Source organism: Delphinapterus leucas, chromosome 11, assembly GCF_059928025.1.
Source record: "Delphinapterus leucas isolate spDelLeu-1000000601 "Yukka" chromosome 11, BTC_Dleu_Yukka2, whole genome shotgun sequence".
In the NCBI taxonomy this organism is placed as follows: domain Eukaryota; kingdom Metazoa; phylum Chordata; class Mammalia; order Artiodactyla; family Monodontidae; genus Delphinapterus; species Delphinapterus leucas.
This window is the reverse complement of record NC_143139.1, coordinates 82,688,287-82,702,029: the sequence shown is the minus strand read 5'-3', so window position 1 is coordinate 82,702,029 and position 13,743 is coordinate 82,688,287. Positions and strand designations below refer to the sequence as shown.

The following is a 13,743-nucleotide window of genomic DNA, read 5'->3' as shown; positions in this document are numbered from 1 at the left end:
TAAAGTGTGACTATAAAGCAAAGAGACTAGCTTTCAAGTGTGCTTGGTTGAATTGATGTCAATTTGTTTTAGTTATAGTGTTTACACCAGGGTGCTGGGTTATACTTTCAGAAGGACAAATGGGGGTAGTCTTGTGTCAATGGGCCCAGCTACATGTTTCCAGTGGGAAGGGGCAAACAGAGCCACCCACAGCTGTCCTTGGGATTCTGGTAATAAATTCCAGGGCCTACATTATGAAGGCATTCAACTCTATTGTGTTGTTTGTAATTTCTTAGAAAATTGCCCCTAACCACCTCTAGTCTCCTACTCCTGTATCACCCTAAGAAGCTTCCAGGTCTGCTCCAGTTAGAGGTCAGAAGGAAGCAGTCACAGTCTGGGGCAACGATTTTCATGACAAAGACACACCTCTCTTGACTCACCCAATGGAACAAAAGGTTTGGAGGGCATACTGGGCTTGGAGAGGCCAACGGCATTGACGGCAAAGATGCGGACCTCGTAGGCCACACCTTCAATCATATTCTTGGGCTCAAAGGTTGTTTCTTTGCAGAGATCAAAATTCAGCCTCATCCACCTGGAGCTTTGCTTCTTTTTCCTCTCAATGAAGTAACCTGAAGGGGACGCAAAATGGAAACTGAAGTTTTTCCTTGGTCTCCAAAATTAAACTTTGTCAGATATTAGAATGTTCAAAAATTTCCCATATTCTCAGCACTCTAAGTGCAATGGTCATATACGTATTTTTAACCCATCTTATTCCATTGGTGTTTTTGAGAGAGATTATAAATAATACAAATATTAACATCATGGGATATAGATACAAATAATAAGACTAGAAAAAATTAAAATGGTACTAGGAAGAGAAAAAATAAACCACCGATATGTAGGCCATAGAAACTTACATAGTCACTCTATTTGAGCAACAGATGTGGCTTTGAGTCCCAGCAATGTAAGAAGGGGGAAATAACCAGTTTTGTGAGTTTCATTATTAGCAAGTAGAAGAAAGTTCCTGTTCCACAGGGGAAGCAAATTCTTCTAAGTATTTAACTCTAGAAGAAATTGCCTCATAGACATAGTTCTATGGATCTAGGCATTTACTGACCAGGATAAAGTTAGACTTACAGTCGTTTCAAAATTATATATTGAACAGAAAAATGTCAAAGAAAAAAAGGGGACAGGCAACCAGATGATATTCATCAGAGCTATTTAAATCTCAAGTACTTACAAAGCATCCCCCAATATATTTCAATGTGAATGGATATTTAAAAGTTTTCTTCTAAATGCAGTAGTTTAAAATGTGCTTTGTACTAATGCGCATAAAGAGGACACCAACTCCACTGGCAGGTCCACAGATGGACCAACACGCAGTTACCTAAGATTGGGGACCCTCCATCATAGAGAGGAGGGTCCCAGTTCATGATGCACCACTCATCTCCCACATGTGTCACATTCGGCGCCACTGGAGGATCAGGGACATCTGTAGCAAACAAAAAGTGGAATAGAATAAAATAAAATAAAATTGAGGGAGTGAGAGCACAAAGAAGAGTGTTCATTGGAAAATATGTTTTTGGATGATAATCATAGAAGCAAGGTTATTTCTTATTATTTTTCCATGTTTACTAAAGTGCACTGGGTAACTCATTTGGGTACAACGTCATGCTCTATATGGAATCAGGGAAGGTGAGCCCGATACAAATAAAATAATGATGTCTCCAAATCCTTTAAACTAGTGTCACATTACAGAACCGTATGAAACCCAAGACTTTTGTTATTTACCTTGAAAATGGCGACTAAGAAATTATTGCCTAAATGTTGGACGTGATTTTGTTTTTTAAGCACAGAAGTGAACTTGCAGCAGAACTGAATCAAGAACTAATTACTGCACATTTTACATCAGTTGTATAAGATGTTGACTGGTAGAAATCCAAGTCAAAAATGGCAAGTTACCATGTCTTATAAATATAGTTCAGTACATAACAAAGTGACCTTAGTTTTGGATCAATTTGAAATATGTTTCTTGGGAATTCCCTGGTGGTCCAGTGGTTAGGATGTTGCACTTCTGCTGCAGGTACAGGTTCGATCCCTGGTAGGGGAACTAAGATCCCACATGCCACATGGCATGGCCAAAAAAAAGAGAGAGAGAAAAGAAAAGAAATTAATGTTTCTTAAGGGAAAGCTAAAGTGGGATGAAGAGATCATGAGACCTTGGACCACCAGTAATCTGCCATACTCATTTCACTTGATTTCAGGATCAGGAAAAATGTACTTAAATGGTCATCTAAAAACCAAGGCAGATCTTACTCCTCTACAGTGAGTGTGATGTTGGAAATTATTTAGCAATTGTGTGTCAGTGACTGTAGAGGGCACTGAAAGGGAGTGTGACTGTGGAGAGCTAATGACAGTAACCCCAAAAGGCTAACCTTAGCTACTCCTCACCGCAACTAGTCCTCTAGGCAAGTAAAGAGACAAGAGAGGAAAGGAAAGGAAAAGGAAGAAAAAGGAAAGAAAAGAGAAAGAAAGACATATAAAGAAGTGGCAAAGATAAAAAAAGAAAGGCAGTGATTTATAAAATACAGCTATACTGTGTGCTTCTTTGTTGGCTACCCAGAAAAGCTGAGAGAACCAAGAACTTGCAAAGTCTACTTTGGATCTAGACATGTCAGCCTGATTCTAGAAGTCTGTTGACTCAGAGGCCTTACCCACAACTTTAATCGTGATGGCTGCATGTGCTTCCCCAGCTTCATTTTTCAGATTTATGTGGTAAACACCAGAATCATCTTTTTCTGCTACATCAATAACCAGAGTGGTGCTGTCAGGGTAATTTTCAGTTCTTATTCGGCTACCGCCCTCCATAATAGCCTACAGAGGAAAGAAATACAATGTGGCATGACCTATGCAAACAACAAGGACACCTCCAGAGTGCCTGGGCACTTAAGCTGGACATGGTGCTAATACCTGAAATATGTGCTCTTAGTTTAATCCTCCACCAGCTCTAAGGACAAAAGTATTGTCATCCCATTTTACACATGGGAAGAACTGTGGCCTGAGGTTACACGGCTAAAAAGTGGTAGAACTGGGATTTGACTCCAAAGTTCACTACCCATTAACTCCTTAAAGAGAAAGTTGGAGGACCAAAAATACAAGCGCAGAAGTGTCATTCTAGGAGAAGAGTTTCTTTGTACATGAAATTAGAAATACTTAAACTCATATCAGAAACTAAATAATGATTTGTTCATTTCTTTAGATGTCTTGGAAATTTAAAAATACTGAAAAGGGTTGAAGAAGGCCACAGTGCCAATTTCCCATACAAGTTGAGTACTGAGTTTTCCCTTCCAGCAGGACATGAAAGAATGAACATCTAATTCCCAAAGTAAAGACAGAGTGAGGTTGAGACGTCTATTATATTTTCTTTCTTTTCTCCTTCTTCTCCTTCTCCTTTTCCCCTTCTTATTTTCCTTCATTTCTCGCCTTCCTTCTTCCTTACACCAGAAGTTTAAAGCAGCATTACATTTTTCTGATTCCCAGCTCATATCTTCCATGCAATAATAGACAGCCAATATACAAAGAGGAAAAACAGAGAAAGGTCAAAGCAATTTAGAAAGAGGGTAATTTGCCAGTATTGTCAACTCTACTCTTTTGTGTCTGGATTAGGACTTGTAAGTCTTCAATAACATAAGACTGTGGCAACGGTAAGAATACTTGAAATGGCTTTCATAATTCTCATTTTATAATAGAAAAAATTTCCTCATTTTAGCCAAATTCTAGTCTTAAGATTACAAAAGATGTTCTGCTTGAAAAGAAAAATAACTTACTTAGGGTGGTGTTATATTATCCTCTTCATATTTCTATGTTTTATTTTGTTTCTTATGCTATAATTTACATCAAGTAAAATTCATAGTTTTAGATATATAATCTATGAATTTTGACAAATTTATGTGAGTGTGTAACCACCCCCATAATCAAGCTACAGACTGTTTCCATCACATCTCACAGTGTCTCCATGCTCCTTGGCATGCAACCCACTAACCCCACATCCTGGTCCCTGGCACCCACTGGTCTGTTATTTGCCCCTTTGGTTTCCCCTTTTCCAGAATGCCATATAAATGGAATCAAACAGTATGTAGTCTTCCAAGTGCATATTTTTAGACTGATCCATGTTGCTGCTTGTATTACTAGTACGTTCCTTTTAATTGTTGAGTAGTTTTCCATTGCATGTTCCACGTGCAGTTGGAATATGTTTGTACAATTGGACTTTTGAGTCATTTCCAGGTTTTGACAATTATAAATAAGTCTGCCATAAACATTCCTATACGAGTTTTTGCGTGGGCATGTGTTTCATTTCTTTTGGGTAAATACCTAGGAATAGCCTTGTGGAGTTTTATAGTAAGCTCATGCTTAACTTTATAAAAAACTACCAAACTGTTTTCCAAAGTGGATGTACCATTTTGCATTCCCACCAGCAATGTATGAGAGTTTAATTGTTCCGTATCCTTGCCAGCATTTGGTACTGTCAGGTTTTTTTTTAATGGCTTTTAAAAAATACTCTTTGTTTTTTGTTCCAGCTTCTTTCACACAGCATAATTATTTTGAGAGTCATCCAAGTTATTGCAGTACTCCCTTGTATGAATTTCTTACAATTTGTTTATCCATTCACCCACTGATGGAATTTGCATTGTTTTCAGCTTTTGAATATTACAAATAAGGCTACTATGACCATTTGTTCTAGTAGATTTTTTTGCAGATTACATTGGATTTTCTACATTGATGATTATGTCATCTGCAAATAAAGACAGTTCTACTTCTTCCTTTCCAAAATGGATGTCTTTTACTTCTCTTTCTTGCTTGATTGCCCTGGCTAGAACCTCCAGTACAATGTTGAACAGAAGTGGTGAGAGTGAACATCTTTTCTCTCTTCTTTCTGATCTTAAAGGGAAAGAATTCAACCTTTCACTATTAAGTAGGATTATAGTTGTAGCATTTTTATGGATGTCTTTTATTATGCTGAGGAAGTTCCTTTCACTTCCAAGTTTGCTCAGAGACTTTTACTAGGAATGGATGTTGGATTCTGTCAAATGCTTTTCTGTGTCTATCGAGATGACCACATTTTTTCTCTGGTTTGTTAATATGGTGAATTATATTAACCAATGTTAAACCTACCTTTGTATTCCTGAGATAAGTCCCACCTGGATATAATGTACTGTTCCTTTTATGTATTTTTAGATTTGATTTGCTAAATTCTGTTTAGAATTTTTTCATCTATTTTCAGGAGTGATATTGATTTGTAGTTTTCTCTTCTTGTAATGTCTTTTTCTGGTTTTGCTATAAGGGTAATACTGGCCTTCAAGAATGTGTTGGGGGGGCTTCCCTGGTAGTGCAGTGGTTGAGAGTCCGCCTGCCGATGCAGGGGACACGGGTTCGTGCCCCGGTCCAGGAAGATCCCACATGCCACGGAGCGGCTAGGCCCGTGAGCCATGGCCGCTGAGCCTGCGCGTCCGGAGCCTGTGCTCTGCAACGGGAGAGGCTACAGCAGTGAGAGGCCCACGTACCGCAAAAAAAAAAAAAAAGAATGTGTTGGGAAGTATTCCTTCTCTTCTTCAATTTTCTGGATGAGTTTGCATTGAATTTGTATTATTTCTTTCTTAAATGTTTGGTGGAACTAACCAACAAAGCCATCTAGATGTGGAATTTGTTTTGTGAAAAGATTTTAAACTACAAATTTCATTTCTTTCATAGGTATAGGGCTATTCAGTACTGATTTAGTGGTATTTTGCAAATTCTGATATATGTTGTGTTCATAAATATTTTCTAATTTCCCTTGTAATTTCTTCTTTGATCCATGAATTACTTTTTAAAAAAGCTACTTAGTTTCTAAATATTTGGAAATTTTCCAAATCTTTCTGTTATTGTTTTCTAATTAATTCCACTGTGGTCAGAGAATATATCTTGCATGACCTGAATCCTTTCACATTTACTGAGACTTATTTATGGTCTATTTTGGTAAATCTTCCATGTGCATCTTAAAATAATGCCCAGTCTACTTTGTTCAATGGAGTGTTCTATAAATGTCAACTACATCAAGATGGTTGATAGTATTTCTCAAAACTTGTACATTTTGTTCTATCAGCTATTGAGAAAAGTAGTAAAATCTCTAACTTACCTATTTTTCTTTGTAATTCTATCATCTTGCTAATTGTTTTCTATTTGTCCCATCTGTCCTTTGTGTCTCTTTTGCTGCCTCCTTTTGGATTCATTAGATATGTTTTTGTGGCTCCATTTTACATCCTGTGTTGGCCTATTAGCTATAACTTTGTTTTATTATTTTAGTGGTTCCTTTAGGGTTTATAGTATAGTCTACCTTCATGTGGTATTATGATACTTTACATTTAGCAAAAGAAACTTACAATAGCATACATCCATTTCACTCCTTTCAATCCTTACTTCCTTTCTCCCCTCTTGGCCTTATGTTTTCATTGTTACAAATTTTACTTACACTTATGTTTGAAGGCCATGGTGCACTGCTATTATTTTTTTTTAAACAACCAAGTATCTTTTTAAGGAGATTTAAATAATAAGAAAAAATATTTTATACATTTATCCATGTAGTTATTATTTCTGACCCACTTATTGATAGCTCCTTTGTGAAAATGTTTTCATCTTAGTATCATTTCCTTTTGACTTTAGGACTTCTTTTAACATTTCTTGTAGTGCAAGTCTGCTGGAGATGACTTCTTTCAGCTTTTGTATATAAAAAATTTTATTTTGCCTTCATTTCTGATAATTATTTCTACTGAGTATAGAATTCTAGGTTGACAGTTTTTCCCCCTTTAAACGTTGCTCCACTGTCTTCTCACTTGCTTTGTTTCCAGAGAGATCAGCTGTCATCTTTGTCTTTGTTCCCACGGGTTTAATGTGACTTTTTCTCTGACTACTTTTTTTTTTTTTTTTGCGGTACGCGGGCCTCTCACTGTTGTGGCCTCTCCCGTTGCGGAGCACAGGCTCCGGACGCACAGGCTCAGCGGCCATGGCTCACGGGCCCAGCCGCTCCGCGGCATGTGGGATCTTCCCGGACCGGGGCACGAACCTGTGTCCCCTGTATCGGCAGGTGGACTCTCAACCACTGCGCCACCAGGGAAGCCCTCTGACTACTTTTAAGATTTTTTCTTAACCACAGGTTTTGAGCAATTTGATTACGATGGGTCTTGGTGTAGATGTCTTTTTTTTTTGGTGTAGATGTCTTATTGCTCCTTGTGCTTGGATTTTATTGAGCTTCTTGTATCTGAGATTTTCTAGTTTTTATCAAATTTGGAAAATTTGGGGCCATTTTTTCTCTCTATATTTTTATGTCCCCCTCTTTGGGGACTCCAATTACACATAGATTTGACTGCTTGAAGTTGTCCCATAGCTCAATAAAGCTTTTTTTTTCCTCCAGAAAATGGAAAAGGACGAAACACTCTCCAACATTAAAAAAAAAAAAAAAACAAATTATTTTTTAGAGCAGCTTTGAGTTCCCTGCAAAATTGAATGGAAAAAGTACAAAGAGTTCTCATATAACCCCTGTCTCCAGACACACGTAACTTTCCCCACTACTGACATCCCCCACTAGAGTGGGTACACTTGTTATAATTAATGAACCTACATTGACACATTATCTTTGAAAGTCTATAGTTTACATCAGGGTTCACTCTTGGTGTTGTACATTTTATGGGTTTTGACAAACCTATGACACGTATCCATAATTTTAGTATCATATGGAACAGTTTTACTGCGCCTAAAACATTTTATATAGGAAGCTGCAGAGTCACACTTGAGCCGGCTCTACTCTACCACTCCAATTTTATTTATTATTCTCCTCCTCACTCACGCTGCCTTGGCCACACTGGCCTTCTTTGTATTCCTCCAACACATCAAGTGCATTCTCTCCTCTTGTTCTTTGCACTTGCATTGACATCAACTGGAAATCTCTTTGCTTTGATCTTCTCAAAATGGTTTCTTGTTGTCATTCATAGAGGCTGTTCTCATGCCCCATGCAGTCACTTACTAATCATATTACCCTGTTTTGTTGTTGTTAAATAATTATTTTAATTATTTTATTTTTGGCTGCATTGGGTTTTCGTTGCTGTACGCAGGCTTTCTCTAGTTGCGACAAGCAGGGGCTACTCTTCCTTGCGGTGCACGGGCTTCTCATTGTGCTGGCTTCTCTTGTTGAGCACAGGCTCTAGGTGCACAGGCTTCAGTAGCTGTGGCGTGCAGGCTCAGTAGTTGTGGCTTGTGGGCTCTAGAGCACAGGCTCAGTAGTTGTGGCACATGGGCTTAGTTGCTTTGTGGCATGTGGGATCTTCCTGGACCAGGGATCGAACCCGTGTCCCCTGCATTGGTAGGTGGATTTTAAACCACTGCAGCACCAGAGAAGTCCCACCCTGTTTTGTTTTGTTTTGTTTTTAATTTTCGTAGCACTCATTACCATCCAAAGTGACTTTGTTTATTTATTTATTTAATAATTCATTGTCTATTTCTCTTCCACCCCATTCCCTGACACCCATTAGAAGGAAAGGTAGAACCTCATTCACTGCACATAATAACATTCGTATGCATATGCACAGGGTCACATAGTAGGTAGTCAGAAATATGAAAAGCAAATGAATAGTTATTATATTTGCCTGAAAATCAGTAATCTTTCTTTATTAAAGGAGTTACATCTTTACTGTACATTTATTTGCTGCCTTCTTTCATGTGACTCACGGGAGGCAGGGAGTAGGGTAGGCTGTGTGTGTGTTTGTGTATGTGTGTATGTGTGTGTGTGTGTATAGAACAAACCTTATCTGCTCGGCTCCAAATGGCTTTAGGAGGTGGTTCTCCACTGATGGGAATCTCTAGACGAAGCTTGTTTCCTGCAATTACTGTCACTGTATTGTCAGCATCAAGACCATCCAGTATGATCTTCGGAGGATCTGGAATATTAACCGTGGCCTTTGTTATCAGACGGCTATTTCCATGTGATTATCTGGGTTAGTACTTGGCTAGTGTTAAACATTGGTAGTAACCAATATTTTATCCAGTCAAAAAGGATATAAGCGGAGTCAAAGTAGTTGGTGCCTGGTACCTTGCAAAACTACTTCATTGTTAAGACCTCTTAAGAATCAACTATTATGATTAGTGATTACTACCAATTCATGTATTTTTCTTTAAATATCACATTTTGAATATAATTCCAAGGTAAGCAAAACCAGAAAAACAAGAACACAACTCTGCAATGATCTCTTTTATCTACTCACCAATAACATGAACTTTGGCAGGCAAAGTAACAGAGTAGGCATCTGGTGCAAATACATAATCACCTTCGTCCTCGACGAGAGCATTGGCTATCACTACTTTGTGGATTCTAAGGAAATGAGAAAACATATTTCTAAGACTTTGCAAAGATTTAGACTGTGTAGGACCCAAACTGAGGAGACACCTGGTTTTATCTTAACTTGTTTAGTGCAGCCTGGAGAGAGACTGAGAGTAATGTGGTGCCTTGATTATCCTATTTATTGATCCACATTCAGTATTTATTTTGGGCTATATGAAACTATCTCCACAAATACAGCCTGCTTACTATGCAAGAATCTCTTGTTCCTTTTTAAAATCTCATAGCTTAAAAAAGGATAGAAGATAACACCTCACTGATGCCATATTTTAAGATTCAAGAAATTACCAAGAATAACTTTGGCTTTTTATGCAGACCTAAGAGCAACAGTTCTTTTTTTAAAAAAAGTTGAGGTCTAGTTGACGTACATTATTATATATTTCATGTATACAACATAGTGATTCACAATTTTTAAAGGTTATGCTCCATTTATAGTTATTATAAAGTACTGGCATAAGAGCCATAGTTCTTAACTTTATTGGCAGCATGAGCCAGTGAATATCTGATGGACACTACGGCTCCTCAATCTGGAGAAAAACAAATATTTTTGTACACACAGAATTTGCTTACAATTTCAAAGGATTTATGGGGGCCCCTGAAGTTCATTCACAGTCTCCTAAAAATCCATGGATCCTAGTTTAAGAACTCTTGTCCTACATCCTTGCTAGATTCTAGGATATTATGCAAATCGTCCCCCCACCTCAGCAAAAAAAAATTGTGGAAAGGTCATATGACACTTATTGGTTAGGGACAGTGAATCCAATTCAACCAGTTCCTGAACTAGAATTCAGTATCCTCTAAGCTCATGTTTATATGGAAAGACTCAGTCAATGGGTTTTGAAATAACACAGCACCTCACTGTAAGGTACAGGTACAGGATCACAGGTAGGACATGATGTACAACAGAGGAATCACATATTCTTGCTATTTGAAAGCAAAGAACCGGAAATAGAACCTCTCCCTATGAGTACTCCCCAAACATCCTTACCAACCATGTAATTTAGGAAGCAGAAGAAGTGAAGATGGGGACCAGCCCTCACTTGGGGACCACCCTAGCTTACTTACCTTCCCCTGTGAACAATCTTTAGACGGTCAGTCTCCTGAATGGGGAGGCCATTTTTAGTCCATTTTCCTGATAAGTTTTCAGATATCTCACACTTCAAGCAGATTTCTTTTCCAAGATTTACAGTCTGATCAGTCAGAGGCGTCAATATCTTCAGAGGTTTTACTGCAGAAATAATAGATGGTTATTAAGTGCCAAATCTAAATTCCAGACAGGCCAAGGCGGTGTCATTTCACAATGGTACAGTTTCACTATAATGCTTGTTTTGAAAATGAGAATTTGTTCAATGCAGTTGAAATATTCGGAGACAATTAGAGCATAACACACATTTCACGTTCGATTAAGCGTGATTTTATTCATGAGAAAGACTAGGTGAATCCAGAAAATGGCACCCAGCTGAACTGAGTCAGGTAGGACCGCACAGAGCACACACATACGCCTCAAACATCTACCAGCTGCTTTAGTTCACCCATGTTAAATGAGCCACATCCATGCACATCTGAGATGACAGCTCTCCATCCAATTTCAAATAACCTCCTTCCACTACTTCACAATAGCTCACAAACTGCAACACTTCTGACACCACTTCCACAAGCAAATTTCAGGTCTTTTTCAAGGTAAAGTGCCATATTTGTTGTAGTATTTATTAACCATTTAACATCTGTAAAACTGTACTACTGTTTTTTTCTTATAACTTCTTATCATTTTATTTTTTAAAAAATGTGTCCCTGACAAAATTGTTGAGTGTTGTGTTCTTAACCCCACTTTCCCCATTAGCCCTATGATTTTTATTGCATGCCTTTGTACAGCACAGTAATTTTTAGAAATGCATATGTTACATTATAGCAGGACTGACTGTAATTGCTTTAAACAGATAAGGATCTGCCTATGGTTGAAAAAACGTTTTGATATTACACTACAATGGCCATCATTCCACAAAACATAAGCAGTGTATTGCGATTACTTCCAAATAATTCAATAATCATATGAATTGCACCTGGACTTAGAAAGAAATAAGGAAGTAGAGTTTCTGCTCTGCACGTATTACCGATCTTCTTGTGAAGTTCGCTATTCTAATTTTCATGGCTAACTGGAAGGGACAGACTCTGCCATTAAGAGCTGACTACCATTAGGGGGCATTTGGAAAAGGACATGAATTCTTTCACGCCTCTAAAGCATATCGGGGGACTTCCCTGGTGGTCCAGTGGTTAAGACTTTGCTTTCCAATGCAAGGGGTGCAGGTTCGATCCCTGGTTGGGGAGCTAAGATCCTACGTGTCTCACAGCCAAAAAACCAAAACATAAAAAACAGAAGCAATACTGTAACAAATTCAATAACGACTTAAAAAAAATGGTCCACATCAAAAAAAATCTTTTAAAAAATTGTTTAAAAAAAATAAAGCGGGCTTCCCTGGTGGCGCAGTGGTTGGGAGTCCGCCTGCCGATGCAGGGGACACGGGTTCGTGCCCCGGTCCGGGAAGATCCCACATGCCGTGGAGTGGCTGGGCCCGTGAGCCATGGCTGCTGAGCCTGCGTGTCCGGAGCCTGTGCTCTGCAACGGGAGGGGCCACAACAGTGAGAGGCCTGCGTACCCGCCAAAAAAAAAAAAGCATATCGGCAAATTAGCTTAGTCTTCTCAATTGAGGCCCATTAGTTTGAGCAACTTCTCAGCCCAAATGTAATTGAAGAATGTTGAATGTTTATTGAAGAGATAGCAAGTTCACCAAACCAAAGGTCACCAAAGGATTAAGCAAACAGGATATCAGGATTTGATATCATATCTAAGTATTTATCATGTATTTTTATGGTTTGGGGACTGAAATATTTCTTAACCATTTGGGTAACTTCTCTGGCAGGTGATTTTTATACTTCCTTCACAATATTGGTATTCTACTATTAAACTGAGCAGTAAGTTCTTAGAGTCCCTGACTGATATGACATAGACACTCAGCTGGAATGGAATCTAATTTTACATATTTTAAATTGCCACAAGTACCAGCCAAATAGATTGAAACTCTCCTAAAACTGAATTAACAAACACAAGACACTAGTAAAACAGCTTGGAAGACATCCAAGGAAGTCTTACTTACAGTCAATGGTAAGTTTAGCGGATGACTGTCCTCCTGTTGTCATTACAGAATATTCTGCAGTATCAGCCTTTGTTGCTTCTTCTATGACCAAAATGTGTTTTTTGCCTTCAACTTTAATGTAGTGTCTTGATCTTGGACTAGGGATGATTTCCTCACCATTCTTAAACCTGAGTTAAAATAGATTATAAAAAAAAGTTTTATAAAAGACCCTTCAGGAGACAGATACCAGACACTCAAGAACTTTTTGTTGAATTAAAGAATGTATGGATCAATGTATCAATAGATTAATGTTGTAACAAGTATTGTCTGAAAAATGACATTAAAAACATAAGCCCACTCTTTCCATTTAAGATCAATCAGATAAAGATGCTAACAATGGATATTACCTACGTTGGACTCTTGACACACACTAGTAAGAATATCATTTTAATACACTTTAAAGACAGTTGTGATTCTAGATTAGAATGAACAATCTATTCTGTACCAATTACTAGAGATTCCTGCTGCATAATTTACTCTGCTTCTCAATTAAGATTTTAAGACTCCGAATCGTCTAGTCTTTAATTTTGAGGTTACTCACAGAGAACTTGAGAAAACACTTCCCATCTGACCCCAAAACTATGCTTTTTAAGAACTGTTAAAGTAATTGGTAATTCTCAGTCTAAAGTATTTTTCTGAGATACTTAACAATAAAGTTACTAGGAATAACATGAAAAAAGTATATTTTCTTTTTCTTTTTTTTTTTTTTTGAAAAAATGTATATTTTCCATGTAACTTGCCAGTATGGCATAGTGAGAGTAAGCATGGTATACAGCACCCATGGGCTTTGGAGTCAAATAGACCTGGAAAACCTTGAGCCATCCATTTATTAGTAAGTGCCTATTTCCCTATATCCTTACCAATATAGATTTCTGGATCTTTTTTCAGTTTTCTGTTTCACAGGTGAAAAAAAAACCCAGTATCTTAGTATAGTTTTAGTTAAAACTTCTAACACGAATGAGGCTGAGATCCTTTTCATATCTGTAAATGCAATTTCCTGTTCTCCAAACTATGAAGGTACTTTTTTTGTCTATTAAAAACGGACAGGGACTTCCCTGGTGGCACAGTGGTTAAGACTCCGCCTGCCAATGCAGGGGACATGGGTCCGAGCCCTGGTCCAGGAAGATCCCACATGCCGCGGAGCAACCAAGC

General features: G+C 38.1%; 1 protein-coding gene across 1 annotated transcript in view; it reads right to left on the bottom strand.

Moving 5' to 3' along the window:
* MYBPC1 (myosin binding protein C1) overlaps positions 1 to 13,743 on the bottom strand; it is a 117,166-nt gene that overhangs the window by 26,980 nt on the left and 76,443 nt on the right. The window contains exons 17-23 of the mRNA XM_089921592.1: positions 12,553 to 12,719; positions 10,466 to 10,628; positions 9,267 to 9,373; positions 8,809 to 8,942; positions 2,694 to 2,853; positions 1,367 to 1,471; positions 420 to 608 (exon numbers count right to left, since the gene is read on the bottom strand). Coding sequence (XP_089777718.1) covers positions 420 to 608; positions 1,367 to 1,471; positions 2,694 to 2,853; positions 8,809 to 8,942; positions 9,267 to 9,373; positions 10,466 to 10,628; positions 12,553 to 12,719 — 1,025 coding nt within the window. The remainder of the gene's footprint in view (positions 1 to 419; positions 609 to 1,366; positions 1,472 to 2,693; positions 2,854 to 8,808; positions 8,943 to 9,266; positions 9,374 to 10,465; positions 10,629 to 12,552; positions 12,720 to 13,743) is intronic.